Source organism: Mastigoproctus giganteus, chromosome 6, assembly GCF_048544385.1.
Source record: "Mastigoproctus giganteus isolate SK-2022 chromosome 6, ASM4854438v1, whole genome shotgun sequence".
NCBI lineage: Eukaryota > Metazoa > Arthropoda > Arachnida > Uropygi > Thelyphonidae > Mastigoproctus > Mastigoproctus giganteus.
The window spans coordinates 232442439-232463824 of record NC_143580.1 but is presented as its reverse complement, the minus strand read 5'-3'; the positions used below and the strand labels follow the sequence as shown (position 1 = coordinate 232463824).

General features: G+C 41.3%; 1 protein-coding gene across 1 annotated transcript in view; it reads left to right on the top strand.

The window, feature by feature from the left end:
• The first annotated feature begins 524 nt into the window (after window positions 1-524).
• LOC150085083 (5'-3' exonuclease PLD3-like) overlaps window positions 525-21386 on the top strand; it is a 137834-nt gene continuing 116972 nt past the window's right edge. The window contains exon 1 of the mRNA XM_090375756.1: window positions 525-631. Within this exon, the coding sequence (XP_090231882.1) occupies window positions 599-631 (33 nt within the window). The 5' untranslated portion in view covers window positions 525-598. The remainder of the gene's footprint in view (window positions 632-21386) is intronic.

Here is a 21386-nt window from a genome sequence, read left to right as displayed (position 1 = left end):
TAACAACAACATAACTAACTCAAGCAACTTAGGTTGAAAAGCATATTGATCGTGTCTAAAGCATGACTGAAGGTTGAGATGAAAGAACATACTTATTGTAGATTTTAATTTTCAAGAAATACTTCCCTTGAGATCAGCTCACTCGAAAGTTTCAATAAGTTTCTCGAGTCATCGGTCTTTCAACCCGGACCTTTTACAAAAGTGTGGCGGTTACAACAGTGATAGAGAGAACAATAGATAAGAGTACACGCAGAGAGAGAGAGAGAGAGAGAGAGAGATGGACTGATTAGTTTAGTTACTGCCTTCGTAGGTGTGTTTGTGTGTCCGTGCGAGCATGCGGGGTTACGGGGGAGGGCAGAGAAGACGCGACTACGTACACGGCGCAGCGCGCAGCTGTTTCATTGTAGTGTGGTTACAACGGAAGAAAACAGCCACTCTGGTGTCTCTCATCACTTCACAACTGACAGTCGCGCGCAGCTCTAGGCACGTGCAGCGTCCCGTGTGATTTCTTCGGTGCTCGGCGGACTGTTTCGGTGACGAAGAGCGGGTGGGTACGCGTAAAGTTGTGTCGAACAAGCCACCCCAGAGCATACATCGAATGGGGATCCGCATTTCTTCTCTGTACAAGCAGGTGAGTGTTTGCACGTTTTCTGAGACAATGCAACCTCCTCTTTGTCACAAAATCCCCACTAACGAGCAACACAGAGATATCCTTTTCTTTTTTTCCTGTCCAAAGTGCCCCGATTACCTATGGGCATGTTCTTTCCATCGACTTCCAATAGCAATACCTTTCCATGTTTGTTATTGTAAGATCTACACTGACAGTAAAAAATAAATCATTCACTGCAGGGGATCGATGTAACCACATTTCTAGTGGTTTGTGAAGTTCATGTTTTAGGCAAGTGTAGGTACATTATATTACTGTACTTTACTTATTAACAACAGCAGGGGCCAAAATGTGAGGGGACCCACTTATAACAGACCCTGTGGTCTTTGATAAAAGTCTCCTGGACATTTATTAATACAGTATTTATATTTATTTATATATTTGATAATAAATGAATACGTGCTGATGAATTACTGATATTTATTGAGTCAAGGTTGTACATATTCACTAATGTTACCCAGACAACCTTGCTGGGATATGAGATTTATCTTCCCTATGATGTAGAATATTTGTTGATATTTCGGACTTTTGCCAACACGAACTGATAAATCCTATTTCGAATTTGGGGCTTTTACAATAACATATATTCCATGCTGGAATGCAACCCATTTTAGCCAACCGTATAAAACAATTTACATTTTATACAACACATCCAAATGTATTCTAATATATCTGTTTTTTAAATATTATCATGCACAGCTTGTCAAGTTGCTTTATGTAGTTCCGCCAGATAGGTCAAATCAACGAAATCATAAAACGAATTCCAATCAGAAACTGAATTCGAATTCCATTCAATGGGATTCAAACCCGAGTATTGAGCCGGCCAGGACGTATGCTTATAGTCTTCCTTAAACTATTTTACTGTACTTTGATATGTTCTGAAGTTCACGGTTCCCTCCAAAAGAAGCAGAGGACCAAAGGTATGCCAAGAAAACATGCCCTGAAAAGTGTAAATCGGGATTCATCAGAACATATGACTTTCCTCCTCCTCCTCCTCCTGCGTCCTTTTCGCATCAAAACTGCCGAATTTTCTAGTCTTCTACTCCCAATAGTGCATTTCTGTAGCTTTTTTTGCATGGTGCAGATACTGATGCCATTGTTTACTAACTGGCCAAAAAGTTAGAAACCTATTGCAGTTGGCATCAACAGTTAATTAGACGTACGGCGGGCAAATGTAAGGTATCACACAGCATACTCTAAATTCCTTGGTGTCAGAGTATGGTCTAGTGTACAGAAAACGAAAGAAAAACTTCAGTTTTTAAGCAAAAGAAGACCAATTTCCAATCGAACTGTGCGGCAGAATTTCAAGAATCTGGGATTTGGTAGTCGTGTTCCTATATGAAACTCAGTACTTTCTGCACAAAATAGAAAGATTCGACTGGAGTGGTTCCGCCAACACCAAGACTGGACTATGAAACAGTTGTAAAAGATCATATGATCTGACTAGTCTCGATTTACACTTTTTAGGACCAATGGTGGGGTGTAAAGTGTGGCATGAACTTCATACAGCTGTGCATCCAGACTGTGTCGTGGACTGGTCACGCTCATTAGAAGATCGTGTTACCTCTAATGAATAACTTTCTGTCGCATCAGACCAATTTTTACCTGGCTTTCGATGGATTCTTTCAAGACGAAATGCCGTCGATGACAAAAGGAATTTTTATGGGCCTTCTTCACAACATGGCTGAGTTAGTTAGTCTCAGGCGAAGGTAGCGTGGTTTTTTCCGAAAGTTGCCAAAATCCAAAGACGAAAACGCAACAATCCATCATGCAAAAATTGTATCTGAATGGTTCGAGGAACATTCTCAAGATTTCCAACATTTACCTGGCTGCCTAATTATCCAGATCTGAACCCAATTGAGAATGTCTGGGGTATGCTGTAAACGGCAGATCGGCTTCGCAGTTGTCGACACACCACAATACAGCAGCTGACAAATGTAGTAATGGGGATATCATCATTCTTCTCTTTCTTGGTGATTCCCTTCTATTTCTGACACTCTCTCTCGCTCATGGGTAACTGAAAAATTTTTTTTTTTTTTTTTTTTTTGGCTGGTGCAGCAAAAGTCTCACGCTTCCTTGCACCACAAGGCTAATTACAGTAATAATAATAATAAAACCTGAAGCCTAAGTACTCCTTCAGAGACTTAGTGGAATCCACACCAAGAAGTATACGGATGTAATTCGGGCAAAAGGCTGCCCTATTAGATATTGAATAAAGGTTTTTAATTTTTTGGCCAGTGAGAGTAGCTGAGGTTAATTAGTCCGTGGTTTGGCGACGGTCTAATCCTCTCGAAAAATCGAGCACCCCTCTCCGTCACCTTACAATTTTGGACGCAGTTGCGTCTGTTCATCGATGTTTTCTGGGAGCTTTGCCATTCGTTAAAGTTTCGAATGACACTAGTCTTTCAACACTCGGAAAGTGCAGCGGTCATCACTGCCTGTAGCTAAAAAGCAGGTGCTATAGCACCTGCTACACTTTTGCAGATCAACAATTATACCTCTCTAGAAGACAGAGCGCCTCTTACACAACCTCCTCCATTATCACCGTTTAATACACCAGTAAGTTTAACTGCATTGGCAAAGTTTCAACCAAACAAGGAGCTGATGTTCTTCTATTTCCTTCCCCAAGAAATTGGCAATCTTGCCACAGCAATTTCTTTCCATCACAGGTGTTCTTTTGATCATTCCAGGAAAATTCCTTTAGATCTAAGCAACTTTAAGAGTCCAGTGAATCAAGAGCCATCATCCACCTGTGTTCCTCGCAACCACACCTCTCATCAATCTTCATCGCTGAAACACCACCTCAGATTCTGAAGATTCCCTGAGCGAATCGTCCTTGAGGTGTCTGAGGAAGTCGTTAATAACACTCCTATAACAGTTCCTTCAAACAGTACTAATACAACAACCCTTCCTGCTAATACTTCTCCTGTTGTAACTTCATTCTCTTCTAACCAGCCTGTTCCTTCAGCAGCGAGAGATATGTTCTCTGTGGAAACTGAACGTCCTGATTATTCAGCCAGTAATACACTAGTGTAAAAAAAAAGTATTATATTAGGGTTACCCGTAAATGATTACATTAACCCGTATTCGTGTCTGTAAATTGCGTGTGTTCTCTGGTCGATTTGCCTGTTTTGCTGGACGAAAAAATCCCAGTTTCTGAGGGAAAAAACCTTGCTATCTACGCCTGAGACCGACTAACTCAGCCACGGAGTGAAAAAAAGCCCACTAAAGTTCCTCGCGTCATCGACGGGATTCGAACCCGGGCCTTTTCCACCCGGTGTGGGGAGGACGGTGACGATACCACTGTGCTACCCACGCAGACAATACACTGGTGTGCAAAACTTAAGGACCAACACTATTTCTAAAGGTTACAACCATAAAATCAAACGAAACAGCCTGTGGCGATTTGCATAACTGTGGCCGTTCAGTAGAAAGCTGGTGCACATGCAAAAATTTGAATCGTGATGAGAGGGCTCACATAAACACATAAAAGCAGCAGTTCAGCAGTTAGTGCAAATTACCGAATGGTGAGCACGATTCTTACAGACGTTTGATTGGTTTCATACAGTGCTACAGACAACGAAATGGCCAGTAGACAACATCTGGATGACTTTACCCGGGGTCGAATAATTGGGAAGCTCGAGGAAGGTCGAAGTGCGAGAAGTGCGGCTGCAGAGTTCGTTATCGCCCATAGCATCGTCTCATGTGTGTGGTAGGAGAACGACAGGTACAGCTGTTCGAAGGACCAGTGGTGGTCGTCCACGAAAAACATCGCTTCAATGATGACTGCTATATACTCCTACAGGTCAAGAGGGACCGACACCAGATAGCGGGATCCATTGCAAACCAGCTGCACAGGACGAAGGTTATCGCGGTTTACTGTGGCCAGGCGACTCCACAAAGGTGGACTGTTTGCCAGACGGCCAGTACGCTGTGTCCCTTTAACACCTGCCCATCGGAGATACCGTTTACAGTGGTGCATCGAACACAAGGACTGGACAGCAGCGCAATGGGGTAAGGTATTCTTTACTGATGACAGTAGATTCAGTCTCAGTAGCGATTCTGGACGTCAGCTAATCTGGCGAGAGGTTGGCACACGGTATCACCCCGCAAACATCACTGAAAGGGGTCGATATGGCGGTCGAGGTGTTCTGGTCTGGGGAGGCGTTATCTTGGATGGACGTACACAACTCCAGATACTGGAAGGTGGTACTGTAACCGGTGCACGCTACTGTACTGAGGTAATCCTTCCCCATATGCGTCTGTTCCCAGGTACCATTGGCCCCGAGTTCGTGTTTATGGATGATAAAGCCACACCCCATCGCACTGCAGCTGTTGATATGCTTTCGGAAAGTGAGGACATTGTTCGTATGGATTGTCCTACCCGTTTCCGCCCATCTAAATCCCGTCTAACACATATGGGACACCATGGGGAGAAGCCTAGCGGCACGTCCACATCCACTAGAAAATGTTGACCAGCTGAAGATGGCGCTGACAGAGGAATGGACGATGTTACCGCAAGAACTTATCAACAACATTGTTCTAAGTATGGACAGGCGGGGCAAAGCCTGCATCGACATTAGGGGTGGCCATATCTCCTACTGAGGACCACCTCTTCCCTTTGTTCCATCTTTAGCAGTGATGCATCTGTATCTACCATCTGCCATTTTTGAATAAAGTCCCTCTGCACCGTTTTGTTTCCATTGTTGTGCCGGTGTTGTTTCCTTCATTATGTCTGTACCTCACGAGGTTCCTTTGGTATGCTTTTCCCATATCCAGGCCACTCCTATGAGAAGCTATAGGTGAAAACCTGACTGGTCCTTAAAGTTTTGCACACCAGTGTAAAAATACAACTACTGCTTGTATTGTACAACACTATTTCGAAATATTTAATTAAAGTATCCCTTTAATTAAAAAATGTTTCACTTTACTATCAAAATAATCAGAACATTTTGCGTAATATTAATTTAATTTTAGACCTGCAGCATATCATTGATTATCACATTTTCGTCATAAAGCCAAGTTTACTAAAACTTGGCTTCTGACGCTACCCAGGGCGGTGTATTTACCACCCCTCATTTACAAACACTTCAACACGTACAAGGAAGTTATTATGGGGGGGGATATTCTTTGGCATCGCTGTTTGAGGTTGCTTAGTTCAGCTGTCTCAATGACATTGAAGGAATTAATTACCTCTTAAAGATATCTAATTCGGTATTATTTCTTTAAATTTTCTTGTACTTACTTCCACTTGATTTAACTTCCGTATTTTCAGCTCATGGCTGCAGTTTAGACAATCCTTTAATGGCACTCTGGCGTCTGCCCACATTGTTATTATAAGCGCTCCAATCTTCCTCGAATTATTTTGCTTCTTCACCTTCATGATTCAACTTCTCACCAGATAAGCAACACTGGTGGCAAAATTGAACCTGCATTACTATTGTTTCTCTGCCATTTATTTCCCCTTCCATAAAAATGAATTTTCGCCCTGTCACTGTATATAAACCCTCCTGCAAAAATCTTCGCTCACATATTTTGTCGGCTTTCTGAAAAAACCTCCCAATATATCAACAACACGGATTTTGACCTGGTGGCTCAGTGATGTCTAATTCATTAAAGTTTTGGCAATCTGTTTCATTGAAACTTGGCACGGGCCTTAGAATCGACGTCATATACACAGACTAATCTGAAGCGATTCGGTGACCCACAAACTTTTATGAAGGAGGATTTTTTCCCTATGGGTCTAAAGATCCTATTCCCGACTGATCCATAGTTACTTGGATCATTGTCAGTACACAGTTCTAATCAATGGCATTCAGTTCCCTTTTACTCTGAAGGTATCCCCCTCCCGGATTTTTTCTGGGCCCATTACTCTTCAACCTATATGCCATTCAAATGGTCAATGTGACCCTTATCTTGACAAAACAAGAAAGTAAATTCCTTCAAAGACTTTGGAGTTCTCTTCACACCTGGTGGTAGGTTCTTCCCATATTAAAAACATAATTCATAGAGGATATCAAATGTTAGAACTGTTGAAGAGACATTCTTATCATTCCAATAAGAAAAAATCCACCGTGCGGCCATAAGTAGGTGGTAGATGACTTTCATCAACCGGTGAAATACCACCACTTTGCTTATTGGAGGCTTGAAGTGGTGAAACCCATGTTTAGTTCTCTAGAGCAAAGTTTCCGGCATCCCCCTCCCCCCATGCTTCTCCTTCAACCCATGCACGGTACTAAGTACTATAGGTTTTGATACCTTTCGTGTTTGGGGTTTTCATAAAAAAAATAAATAAATAAATAAAAAAACATGCTTATAGTAGATGGCGAGATTTGAGACAGTACAGCAGTTATAATTACCGTTCTCCCCATACCGGGTGAAAAAATCTCGGGCTCAAATCCTGTCCTTGGATTTGAACCCGAGATTTTTCCAACCAGTGTAGGGAGAACGATGATTTTTCCAAGATTTTTTTTCGAGATTTTTCAACCAGTTCAGCATGTTTTTTAGACTCTCTCTCTCTCTCTCTCTCTCTCTCTCTCTCTCTCTCTCTCTCTCTCTCTCTCTCTCTCTCTCTCTCTCTCTCCTCACAAGCACCCGACGATCCAATTCATTCCAAAGGTTCCTATAGGATTCAAGTCAGGGCTCTGGGCTAGCCAATATAACTTTTTCGACGCTCATGTCCTCAAACCAATCCATCACAACGCGAGTAGTATGAGATGGAGAGTTGTCGTGCTGATACAGATATGGGCCTTCACTAAAGTGCTTCTACACAGTAGGTAACCTATTATTGTCCAGGACGTCAAGATAGACGACAGCATTCTTGGTTTTGTCCAATGGTCCTTGGCCAAACAATGAAAAACAGCCCCAGACGATAACAGTGCCGCCCGCCAAACTTCATTGTCAAGACAACACACTCTGGCAGGTAGCTTTCTCCGGACTCCACTACGCCCAGGCATAACCGCATTTGCAAATAACATCACCAATCGTCGACCTATGGATCTTCAGTGCAGTTGAAATATCACATGCAGGCAGATTGCTTATGTGGCACCTATTATCATTCTGCTCTGGAAGTCTATTAACTCCATTGATCGCGGCATGTTGCATTCCGCAATCGTACTACTGTCTACTCGAAAGCCTATTTATAATTATTTCTGATGCGTGATAGTCGGACACGACGTGAGAAACAATCAATGGAAGGGTATCCGAATATTAATGGTAGGGAAGTGTATATCGTTCAAGCCTCCTGTCCCAAAGAAGGTTGAACTTAAAGAGTGGAGAGAACTGGTACGAAGAGAATCGAAAGCCAACTTTTAAGGTTTTCGATTTTTACGTTTTGGAAAAGGGAAAAGTTTATAATTTGATCGGTCAGCTGGGACGAAATATGAGATGGCCAGATTGAAAAAGAATTTAGGGAAATCCAGAAAATAAGCACTGGATATTTTTAGAATAAGGATAGGAATACTATCTGATATAGACGTATTTTTAGAGAATTTTTAGAGAATTTAGGGGATTTATAACTTTTTTTTGTCCTTAAACAACTACCGATTGAAATATAATGACGTCCACAGACAATTAGCCATATTGAAATTACAGAAGATTGTTGCTTTGTACCTAAAGGCAAGTAAAGCACCTGAAGTTGGTAGCAAATACCCAGTAATTCTGAGCAAGGTGACCAGAGAAAGAGTGCATTGAACCACTAAAGTTAATTATGAGGGCATCATTCGTTTTAAAGAGATTCATTTGGATTGAAGAATGCCAACGTATCGCCAATCTTCTTGCACTACTTCTATTAGAATAAGCAGCGGCCTGAAGCGAGGGGGTGCTGGGGGTTTCACAGACGGATGGCAGTCATCATGAAATAGTTGGGTATATGGAATGTGTTAGGGTAACTAGGAATAGGAATAGGTGCATGTATGCTTGCATGTATACTACTGCTAGAAGTATAGTAAATAAATTTGATGAATTTGAAGTGTTGGTCAAGACATCAAAGGCGGATGTTGTTGGGATATCAGAGATGTGGTGTCACACAGATATTAGGAATGCAGAATTGGAATTTGGGGAGTACAACGTATCACAGAAAGGATAGATAGGATAGGAATGGAGGAGGTGTTAATTAAGAAAAACATAAAATCAAAAGAAATGCATCCAGTTGATATAGATGAACAGTGCAGTGTTGAGTCAGTTTGGTGTGACATAAGCACTGCGAAAGCAAAAATAAGAGTAGGAGTGTGTTATAGGCCTAATGACTCGAATGAATACAATGAACAATTGTACAGAGAAATAGAGTGGGCCAGAAAATCAGAATGTGTTATGATGGGGGATTTTAACTTCCCAGATATTGACTGGAACTTGTGGGTTGGGCACTCACACACTAGTCAGACGTTTGTGGATTTATTGGATGATTATTTTCTGCAGCAGCATGTTCGAGAGGCAATCAGAGAAAGTAATACTCTTGATCTGGTTATCAGCAGTGATCATTCGTGTATTAAGAATTTGCAGATAAAGGAACCACTAGGTGGCAGTGATTACAGTTTACTGATGTGGGATTTACTTAAAGATATAATTACCATGAGGGGTAAAGGAAAGGGTTTTTGCGAGTACAGTGGTCTCCGACAGTTCTGAAATTCTTTACAGTGGGATCAACTGACGATGTTACCAACAGTAAATTCTAAGTGGCAAGCATTCAACGAATTAATCGTGGAAGCTACTAAAAGTTTCATACCTATTAAGAAATATTGTTCAAGGTTTAGGCCTAAATGGTTATCAAATGAACTAATGAGACTCGTGACAAAGAAGTAAAATGCATGGGATGCATAAATTAGCAAGCGACTCAGAAGCCTATGGCAGATATAAGCCAGTCTGTAATCAAGTCACAAAGTAGGTTAGGCAGGCGACGGCAGATTACGAGAAATCTTTGGCAAAGGATGCTAAGAAAAACAGCAGGGATTTCTTTACTTATATAAACTCTAAAAGGATTGATCCACTTGATATCGATGGTTCGACTGTTGATGATCCTGCTCAGATATCAAAACTGAATGAGTATTTTGCATCTACATTCACACATGAGGAGTTATTAAGGTTTGAAAATGCCAGAAGGTTATCAAATTGTAGCAGGGTGCTTAATGATTTTATAATAACTGAGAGCAAAGTGGAGGAGAAATTGTTGAAGTTAAACATACAAAGGCACCTGGGGTGGATGGGATCTATCCAGTTATATTAAAGGAGGCGGCAAAGCAACTAAGCAAACCCTTAGCCATAATTATGAGAGCATCCTTAGACTCGGGGGAGGTCCCCACGGACTGGAGATGTGCAAATGTATCCCCAATTCACAAAGGGGGGGGATCGAAGAGTGACACGAGTAATTTCAGACCAGTTAGTTTAACTTCTGTTCCGGGTAAAATAATGGAGTCACTGGTTAAAGATGCATTGCAGGATCATCTAGACAAGACTGCAGCAATAATTCAGACACAGCATGGGTTTGTTAAGGGGAAGTCTTGTCTGACAAATGTGATAGGATATTATGATGTGGTTACAAAGGAACTGGATGCAAAAAATAATTTTGATATCATATACTTGGATTTCAGGAAAGCTTTTGACACTGTTGCGCATGGAAGACTATTGTACAAATTGGAGCAGAATGGTATTAAGGGTAAGTTGCTACAATGGATAAAAGGATGGTTAAGTGCGAGAAGACAGAGGTTGGTAATCAATGGGTGCTGCTCTTCGTGGACTAATGTTATTAGTGGAGTCCCACAAGGTTCGGTGTTGGGTCCACTGTTGTTTTGCATATTTATCAATGATATTGATGAAGGTATATCAGTCTTAGTGTCGAAGTTTTCAGATGATACAAAGATTGGCAGGTTTGTTAATGACAGTAATGGCAGTATGCTACTGCAACAGGATCTAGAAAATTTGGGCAGATGGGCTGAGAAGTGGCAACTGAAGTTTAACCTTGACAAATGCAAAGTACTGCATATGGGTAGAAGTAACCCTAGAGAAACACACGAACTGTGTGGTACTACACTTAAGGTGGTAGAAAATGAAAAAACCTGGGAGTAACTGTGCAGTCAAATATGAAGTTTTCTGAGCAATGTAGACAGGCTGCCAGGGCAGGTCATGGGGTTTTGTCAATGATATATATAGGAATTTTGCTAGTAGGGAAAAGGAGGTGATTGTCCCTCTGTATAAGGCAATGGTCAGGCCACGCCTTGAGTACTGCGTACAGGTCTGGAGACCTCTTTTAGGAAAGATGTAGATTTGCTTAAGCGTGTACAGAGCAGGGCAACAAGATTGGTGAGGGGAATGAAGGGATCCTCTTACCAAGAGAGGCTTAAGTTCTGCAAATTGCAATGGCTGGAGACTAGGCACCTGCGTGGTGATCTGATTGAAATGTATACGGCCTTGAATGGGTTGAGCACGCTGAATTCTGAAGGGATTCTTCCACTTGTTCAGATTACGAACCTAAGGGGGCATAAATTCAAATTAAGAAAAGACAGATGTAGATTAGATGTGCGGAAATTTGCTTTTAGCCAGCGGGCGGTTAATTGCTGGAACAAACTTCCATCTGTCGTTGTGGAAGTTGATAGGTTAAATAAATTTAAGGAGGAAGTGGACAAACATTTAGAGGGAATGGTTGTGTGAATTTTTTTTTTTTTTTTTTTTTTTGGTTTTCCTGCATAAGCTTGCTTATGCAGGAAAACCAAGGGGACGATAATAATGAACTACAAGGGCATCTACACAGAGTGTCACTTTATTAGGGGTTCCTATTCATTTCACAAAATCGAGCATTCATTCAGTAGCGGCATCAGATGTTCTTATCATGAGATATAAAAAGTGGGCAGATGCATAGAGGTGCCAGCCGGCCGGGCTAGCCGAGTGGGTAAAGTACCTGCCCGGCAACCCAAAGGTCGCGGGTTCGATTCCCGCCTCGGGCTTGGATCAAAGTACTGCAAAAACCTTGGGAGGTGCAATATGGCCACAGAAGCCGATGCGCCAACAACTACCAAATCAAAAAAAAAAAAAAAAAAAAAAAAATAGAGGTGCCGTCAGTTCATTCCTAGAAGGGACAAGATGAAAGATTTGAGTAACTGAATGTAGCAGGATTGTTAACTCCAGACGTGCCAGTATGAGTATCTCGGAAACCCTGGCTTGGGTATTCATGTACGACTTTCTCTAGTGAAGCAAGATTATTCCAATTCAGAACACACAACTCATCGTACATTGTCACGGAGAGAGTACCGCAGGCAACGGATTCTACTCTTGTCAGCAAAATAATATGAAGATATGGTTAGAGTGAATGAGAAACTGGGTTCATCTCCTGTCAGCAAAAGAACAGAAAGGTATAATGAATGAGAAATTATTCGGAGCGCAACTCAGGAATTCTTCTAGAAACAGTAGCGTTAGAATCGGGTATAAAGTGTCAAGTACACAACTTCGAAAAAGATCCATCCCAATAGCCGCTAGGCTTCATCATTTCCAAAATATCAGTTCAGCTCCGAACGTTCTGATCCCAACTCATATTTATAAAAATATACTAAAAAGGTGTAAGAAGGTCTGATATAAAAGACGTTATTTGTTGAAAAAGGAAAACAATGAAGTTTGCTTTTCTCTTGGTCTGCCTCCGAATGAATGGTACTACGTAAATTTCGAAGCATTACCTGGTCAGCGAGAGCGGCGTGTCCTTGTTTTCCATGCAGTCGAGTAAAGACTCATTACAGCCACTTCAACATCTATTCCATATTTATTGATGACTGAAGTTTCCGTTCAATAGAAAAAATAATCCATTCCATTTTAACATACTAAACGTACACATACATATTAAAATTTGGTTTCGAAGGTTACAGACAATCTCTTAGCAATGTCAACCTGGGCTTGCTGCCTGGGTGTTTGGTGGAACTGATATTCAGGTGATGCTCAGTCAAGTGGACCGAATTTCAGCGAAGTATGGTCGTTCTATGACAGCCAAATCCTTCGCAATGGTGGGACTGTTTGTAACCCTGGGTATAAAACCCCATGTGTGCCCTCGTGGGTAGCCCAGTAGGTAGAATCGCCATCCTCCTCACACCGGGTGGAAACGACCTGAGTTCGAATCAGATTTCTATAGAAGATCACACATCTCTATTAGGGATTACCTTGACTTCTAATCTCTCTCTCTCTCTCCCTCTCTCTCTCTCTCTCTCTCTCTCTCTCTCTCTCTCTCTCTTGGCATAAGCACATCACAAATATTGCTTCCTCTCCATCTAAAAACTGGGGTTTCTCTTTCGCTCTCGGCGTTTCTTTTCTTCCAAACAGCTGCTCACTCTGTACAAATCGCAAATCCGCCCTACCATGGAATATTGTTCCCACATCTGGGGTGGTGCCCCCAAAACCTCTCTCAGGTTTCTTGATTCCGTTCAGAAGAGGGCAGTTAGGTTAATTAATGACTCATCTCTAAAAGTCTCTCCACTCTTTGTCTCATAGACGTTCTGTTTCTGCTTCATGCCTTTTCTGTAGATACTTCCATGGGTACTATTCTTCTGAATTGACTTCTATAATTCCCGCTCTCTCTTTCAATCAACCAAGTTCAAACTGACAAAATCAACTTTTCTTCTTCCTCATATATATTCCTTCAACTTTCGTTTCCGGAACCCCTCCCCCATACGTATTTCCTGAAAATTACAATGTACAGAAATCTAAGTCGAATGTCAACAAGTATCTTCTTTCATCTTTCCTGAAAAATACAATGCACAGAAATCTAAGTCGAATGTCAACAAGTATCTTCTTTCATCTTTCCTGAAAATTACAATGTTCAGAAATCCAAGTCGAATGTCAACAAGTATCTTCTTTCATCTTCTCAACCTTCAACCCATGCACGGTACTAAATACTGTATTTAGTGTATGAGCAGAGATCCTATACAGAGACAAGAGTTGGATTTTAATGGATCTTTAGGAATTTCTCTAACACTGGTTTTCAACCTTTTTTTTAATAACGGTACACCTAAGTCATTTATTTTGTTTTGCGGCAACCCCCTACTCAATTTTCTGCCTGTTAGATCCGATTCTCTCTCTCTCTGTATATATATATATAATATTAAAAAAATATATGTTATATGATAGTTATTACAATAATATAATTATAAAAATTACATTTAATAATACAAATTATATATATATATATATATATACAGTATATAATAATTTTATTCTTTATATAGAGGTACTCGTCAATTATAGATCACAAAATTATAAAGATACTGTACACCTTTTTATAATGAAAGAAACATATAAATTTAAAAAATAATAATACGTTTAAGTAACTTAAACCCAAATTATGTGCATCCCTGGAATGTTGTTGCGGCACCCTAAGGTGCAGCGGCACCTCAGTTGAAAACCACTGATCTAACACCTCTCGTGCAAGTATCCACAGATTATAACCAAACAGGCAAATCGACCACAGAATACACGCAATTAATTTATAGACACAAAATACTGTCGCCTCATAGCCTTAGTTGCTTATCGTATTGGTATAGCGTGTTCATTCATTCATTAAAATATCTTCTAGGTCGGATTTCACTTTAATCAATTCAAACTTGTAATTGTGGATAAACTATCTCACTGTCTCAGCTTCTTGTGGGAGTTCGCACAGAGAAATGCTGCGGTTGTTTAGAATAAGCTGCTCGACTTTTTTAAATATCGAATATCACGTGATTGATTGAGGGCCACGAACACGGGAGTGATTTTGTTGTTTCATGGCAGTTAAAAGATAAATAAATAAATAATAATATACAACCCCCACTACTTGCTGTCACTCCAGCCGTGGTTGGGTTTGAACAGAACACATAACCTTGTCTAAGCTCTGGCCACGTGGGTTTTTTGCAGCCTTTCCTGAACATGGCACGGTCCCGATGGTGTAGTTGAACGGATTTTTTACTGGCCACTCTCACTATAACCACGAGTTGTGGCGAAAGGCTAAAAACCCATGATGTCGATGAAATGTGTACAGACGATGGCCCACCTACTCATGGCATGGACGCAGGATCCAGGGAGCAGATTTTCAAGCGACTGGCTGATTGCTAAGAAGCCAGTAATAGAACTCGACACATCATAAGAACACAAACCAACACAACATACATGGCTGGCTTTGCAGAGATGCTCAACAGAGAGACATGAGTTGCATTTTAAGGGATCTTTTGGAATTTCTCTAATACATACATACATACATACAAGCCTAAAGTGTTCCCTGCAAACACCATCGGCCTGGTCAATCCTCTGAACATTGACTAAGCTCAATGCTCAGAGTTGCCTGTTGTGTATAAGCTCAACAGGCAGTGAACCCAATTATGCTATATATCCATCCCCTAACTTGTTACAACATTGCATGTCAGGCTGATTTAAAATAATAAATTAATGAAAAATGCCAACATCAGCATATATCTTCATAACCATCTGCTCTCCCAATCAAAAGGCCAGCCAGAATCCAGCAGGAGGATCCTATTTTTTTATTTATTTTTATTTTTTGTTTTAAATATGTAAAAAAGGAAGGCAATTAGATTTATACAGGGATTCGAATTAGTGTGGTTTTACTGTAACTACACTGCTCGACAAACTTAACAGAACACATAGAAAACGTGGTAACTCGTGCAGCTTGCGATGAAGCGGGACAAAATTTGGTATGGTGGTGTACCATACAATAACAATGAATTGAGCAGACAGAGAAAAACTTCGGGAGGTATAAGGGATGTTTATAGGGGTTGTATACGAATTACCAAAAAGGTGACATTACACAAGTCGATACAAGATGCTAGAAAATATGTCACATGACATCAGTACTGCGTATGATCCCACCCAACTGATAGACAGGCCTGACAGCGGTGAACCATGTTCGATATAAGGGTGTCTATAAGATTCTAGGGCAATAAATCCCATTCTTCCACCAGCGTAGACCTTGGTCACCAAGTGACCGAGGAATTGGCTGTCGGCATGCAGTGCGACGCCCAAATTAAATCCGATCGAACACACGTTCGATCGGATTTAAGTCTGATGATCGTGCTGGCCACGGCAGTCTTTGGACACCTTCAGTTTCAAGATACTCCTCCACCACTTGAGCTCAATGTACAGTGGCGTCGCCATGCATGAAAAAAAAATCTGGGCCAACCGCACCCCTAAAAAGTCGCACATAGGATTCGTGAATCTGTTCTCGGTACCTCTGCGCAGTTACGGTACCCCTATCAATTTGCCGTTGAACATTATTACACCCCACACGAGCACACCACCTCCACCGTGTCTCTTTCTCTGGTGTTGGAGGGATGGTACCGCATACCTCGATGTCTCCAGATGAAATAATATCTAGAATCTGTTTGTAGGCTAAAACGGGACTGATCCGAGAACAGAACCACGAATTTACACTACATTTTCTACGTTCTGTTAATTTTATCGAGCAGTGTATATATCCATTTTTGTATGATTGCTATAGACACCCGAAACGAAAATAAAAGGGGATGAATTCAGTGATGTTCTGGAAAAGCTGATTAATTGTGACTTAGCCTAGTGGTCAGGAGCGCGAGTGCAGTAGTACACACTCTTTGAATGGACCAGGGTTCAAGCCGTGACTGTTAAATGCGATTAACATTTGTATTGATTGATTTATTGTCAACTCCGCTGACCTGGTGGTGGTGCCGGAGTATAAACAAGAACATTTAAATTGCGCATGCTCCAGTTCTGCGACAGGCATCGTACACTGAAAGGACAGAATTCATGGGATAATCTGGTTCCCGGGAAACGCGACGCTGTCACCCCTCTCGCTAGTGGGCGATCCCACTTCTTGGCAGTTATATAGGTACACTGCATCCAAGTAGACGGTAATTCGATGTCAGTATGGGTAAACGTCGTGAGGTAACCGACTTTGAAGGAGGGTGATAGTGGGTGCCCAACGCATGGGTCACTCTATCACGGAGGTGGTAGCAAAGAAATTGTACTGTGCCCGTTCGACAGTATCAAGAGTGTAACGAAACCCACCAGAGTCCCATTGCTAACGCCACGACTCAGGATTCTACGCCTGAACTGGGCGAAAGAACATCGGCACTGGACCTTGGATGATTGGAGACGGGTCTCCTGATCCGATGAGTCCCGTTTCCAGTTATTTCGAGAGGATGGGAGGGCGCGTATCTGTCAGAAACCGCACGAAGCTATGCACCAGTCATGTTAACAAAGAACTGTTCACGCAGGTGGACGGTCGGTAATAATCTGGGTCGTGTTCAACTGGCATACGCTGGGATCTGTGGTACGTCTAGACGCATCTGAAGAACGGTCAAGATTACGTGTCTATCCTTGCAGACCATCTCCATCCCTTTATGGTCATCGTGCATCCATAAGGCAATGGACTCTTCCAGCAGGACAATGCACCTCCTCATAGAGCCGTGGTAACTAGAACATGGTTCGAAGAGCATTCCGCAGATTTTACCATCATGGAATGGCCTCCCCGTTCACCGGACATGAACCGTGTGGAGCATCCTTTGGATGCTATGGAAAGGTCTGTTCGAGCTTTGGATCCTCCACCCAGGAATGCGACGGAATTATGGACAGCGGTGCAGCAAGCATGGATGGAAATACCTGTGGAACGCTTTCGTGAACTAATGGACTCAATGCCTCGCGGTGTGATTGCCCTTATCCGAGAGAAAGGTGGGCTTATCCATTACTAGGTAGCCCATGATTTCTGTCCACTCAGTGTATACAACTTGTACGAACCAAGACAAAATTTGATTATTATAAATACGTTTTTTTTCCCTTTTTTTTCGACTACATTGCCATAAAATATCATCGTTTACTTTGCTCTCCTCTCTTTTTAATGGTGAGAATTTCAGAATGAAGACTGCAAAAGTTTTCTTTACTTTTATCCTACTTGGTCTCTCTTTAAAGAGTAATAAACAGAACACTTAAGGTGTCGAGCGGGTGTGCGACAACGTGTTCGTTAAAAGGAACTGAATCGATGGTGTAGCGGCGGCTTTAGTCCCCACTAAGTTTACCACCATAAACATGAAACGACACTCCTTAACTTCCTTTAATATCTACCAGCTGTTCTTGACAGTTTCTAAGTTTATTTTCTTTCTTCCATTTTTTTTTTTTTTCATCCCAGCGTATCCCCTCAGTTGATTATTTTTGTTGCATAGCAACAGGGCCGGGCAGGGCCGATCCGGCCAGAGAGCTCGTGGACCCAGATACGAGAATTACTGTTGCGGGAAGATAAAGGAAAGCAGAGAATAGTTCTCTTTTTCTAGATTGAGGGACCCCCATTTTTGGGATTTGGGGCCGTTTTCGTATGAATTTCATCTGCTTCATTCCCCCCCCCCCACTTTCAAGGTTTGCATAACAGAATAAAAATCTACCCGTCTACTTTTTTGCCACTGTTAATACTATTACTAACACAGTTAGTTAAGTTATATTTCAGGCGCGTTAGTTAATTACAATAATTCATGATTTATAAAAAAAAAATTCAAATTTCAATGCACAGTATATGGACAGCTTTTGTTATATGTACAAAAAAAAAAATAATAAATAATGATTTGTCAGATTTCTATTGGTCTCCTTTTAATGAAATTTGGGAATGTCCAATTAATCGTTCCAAAGAGCCAAATATAAAATTTCGTGGAAATTCATACACTTAGAGTCGAGTTATTACATGCGGACTAACGTACGGACGGACAAAGAAATAATAATTGCCGGATTTCAATTAAATTTGGGATTACTATAAAATAATAATCTAAGTATAAAATAGCATGAACTCCACGGGCGTCAAGTTATTACATGCGGACGGACAGACAAAGAAATAATAATTGCCGAATTTTATTGGCCCGAATTTAATGAAATTTGGCATGGTTCGACAATTTTTTCTGAAAGAGTCAAGTATAAAATTTATCCACTGCGATTTGAGTTATACATGTGGAAAGATAGAGGACAATAGGTGCATTGTTTGTTTGCGCATCAGCTTCTGTAGCCATAATGCACCTCCCAAAGTTTTTGCATTTTCTACTCGGATCCAAGCCCGAGGCAGGATTCGAACCGCGCCCTTTGGGTTGCGCTACTGGCACTTTAACCACCCGGCTAGCCCGGTCGGCAATAGGTGCGCTGTATTACTAATAATATTAGACTTGTGAGTTGCCCTAAGGAGAAAACGAGTATAAAATACTCGGTTTCTAATGCAATGTTGGGTGCTTTTACGAAAATATTTAATCATCCACCACTACTGTGAAAAAATACATTTATGATTTCTTCTTTCATCTGTACAACGTCATGATTACGTCATGTTTCTAACTGTATCCTCAGTACACCAAGATTTTGGTGTACTGAGGATACATAAAGGCATATCTCGCAGAGCGAGGGAATTAAGAATTCACATATGGAGGGATTCCTCCCCCAACAGTTTATGAACCGAAACAGATTTCCCCAATTTATCTTTTATTTTTATACACTTCGGTGATCTTTGGTGGTTGAACATTGAGAGCAGGGCTGACGTAGGGAGTGTGGTCTCCCATTTGTGAACACGATGATTCGCCAATAGAGTAAACATTCTCTGCATGCAGTCGCCTCTTAAGAAATGAAGAAGGGAAAAGTTGCTCGGTTGAAAGGAAGTCTTCATTCAGGACCATAACATTTGATTGGGTGCAAGCAGATGGGTTCCAGAGTGTCCGCTCTGTCCAAAGAGGTAAGACTATTTTACTGAGGGGGACAGCTCTCCTCTGAGTTTGCTTAAAAGTTTCTTCCTCCTTTCTCTCGTGTGCAGAATAATGTACTTTTAATAGGCCTCTAAAATGGATGAATTTTCTACAGAAAAAAGTTACTTTACGTGGTGGTAGTTGTAACCTCTGGCAGCCTTACAATTGGTTCCGAATGTTAATTTAGATAAAGCTTATTAACGTCGCAATGTCTATACTTCTCAGAATTTTCACAGAATGTTAATTTATTGATGCATCTCCTTACATTTGCACTGTAAACAACGCGCCAGAGAACGAATTGCTTGCATAATTACAAAATTCGTGTTTTTCCAAACGTGGCGTCCAAATATTTTTGATAAGGTAGTGTACATCGTGAATCTCTAACGATTTCATTTACATACACACAAAAATGATGATTATACAATTCATGTCAGAGAAGCTAACTTAGCTTGTCACCACTAGACGTTAGCTATCTGTTGTTTGGGCTGGTGCAGCCCATAGAACCCTGACAAGTCTTCAGTGTCCTGGCATTGATCGCCTGACATTTTGAATGATGCCTTTGACCACGAATTGAAAAGAATGTGGAAGAATACATTCAGGCATAGAACACGAAAGCAAATTACAGAAAGAAAGGTGGGGCAGCATGGGAGACTGGACAGGCAATATCGTAACTATTTAAAGGGCTGCTCGCCCCAGGCAAATTTATGACAGGGGCGCAAAAATCAAATTAGCTAAATTAGCCACCAACGTCCCTGATGATGAAAGAAAATTGCAGTCTGCGAACATCTAGAGATTACATAGGTAAGTTTAGTGTGCTTTCATGATATAATTAATAAATGCATCAAGCTTTTCTATTCAGCTTTTTGTTAAAAGAGATTTATTTGGTGATATATTCAGAACACAAAGTACATGCAGTCGAAATGTTTCGTTAAGATTAAGAAGGCAAGATGGGATAAGTAGGTGGAGAGAGGATGGGAGTGTCCAATTTTAATTTAATTAAATCTAACGTGTTGTGGTTATTGTAGCAGGGTTTTAGGAGCATCAACGACTAAGACCATATTGCTCCGTGTATATTTTCTGTAAATTGCGTGTGTTCTGAGGTTGATTTTCTGTTTGCTGGACGAAAAACCTGAGTTTCTGGGAGAAAAAACCATGACACCCTTGTCTGAGACTGACTAACTGAGCCAGGTTGTGAAAAACGCCCATACGAATTCCCCCCGTTTTTCATTCCATTTGATAGTTAAAAGCGAGAGTGCAACATCCCACGCATTTGAATGGCCGTGGTTCAAGCCTGTGTGACTGATAAAATACAGTTAAAAATTGTATTCATTGACGAAATAATTAGTTGCAAACTCCTTTGTCAGGTCCCGCCGGAGTATTTTTAAGAACAATTTTTAGCAGAACATTTTGATGGCCTGAGGTAGACGAGTGGTTAGAGTGGAGGATACAGTACACATGTTTGGGTTCCAAATGACTGCTAAATACGGCACTGATTGTATTCTTGTCAAAATGATTCGAAATGATGGACCTCGCCTTGTTAAGACAACCCAATCACCTGGAAGTGGCATCATGGTATGGGGAATGTTTTGTTGGTAAGGCTGGATCCGTTGATACCGGTGGAAGGTCGAATGTCATCCAGAGTGTACCTGAATTTTTCACCAGATCTACTGCGCCTGCAATGTTACACTTTTATACCGAAGTTGATGGCTACTTTATGGATGAAAATTCAAAAGCATATCGTGCCAGAATGGTTCGGAGAATATGACATGGATTTCCACCATCTTCTCTGGCCCTCACATTTACCTGATCTTAATCGTATTGAGAATGTATAGGATATGCTGAGAGAGCTATTCGACAACGAAGTCCTCTTCCTTCATCTTTGTCACAGCTACGCGATATATTGCTAGAAGAATGGTTACAAGTAAATCAGGCGCCTCCGTAGCCAGGTGGGAAGGAGCAGCAGTGCGTAGCACATGCTTCTTGATTAGACCGGGGTTCGAGCCCGTCACCACCAAATACGGAGTATGCGGAAA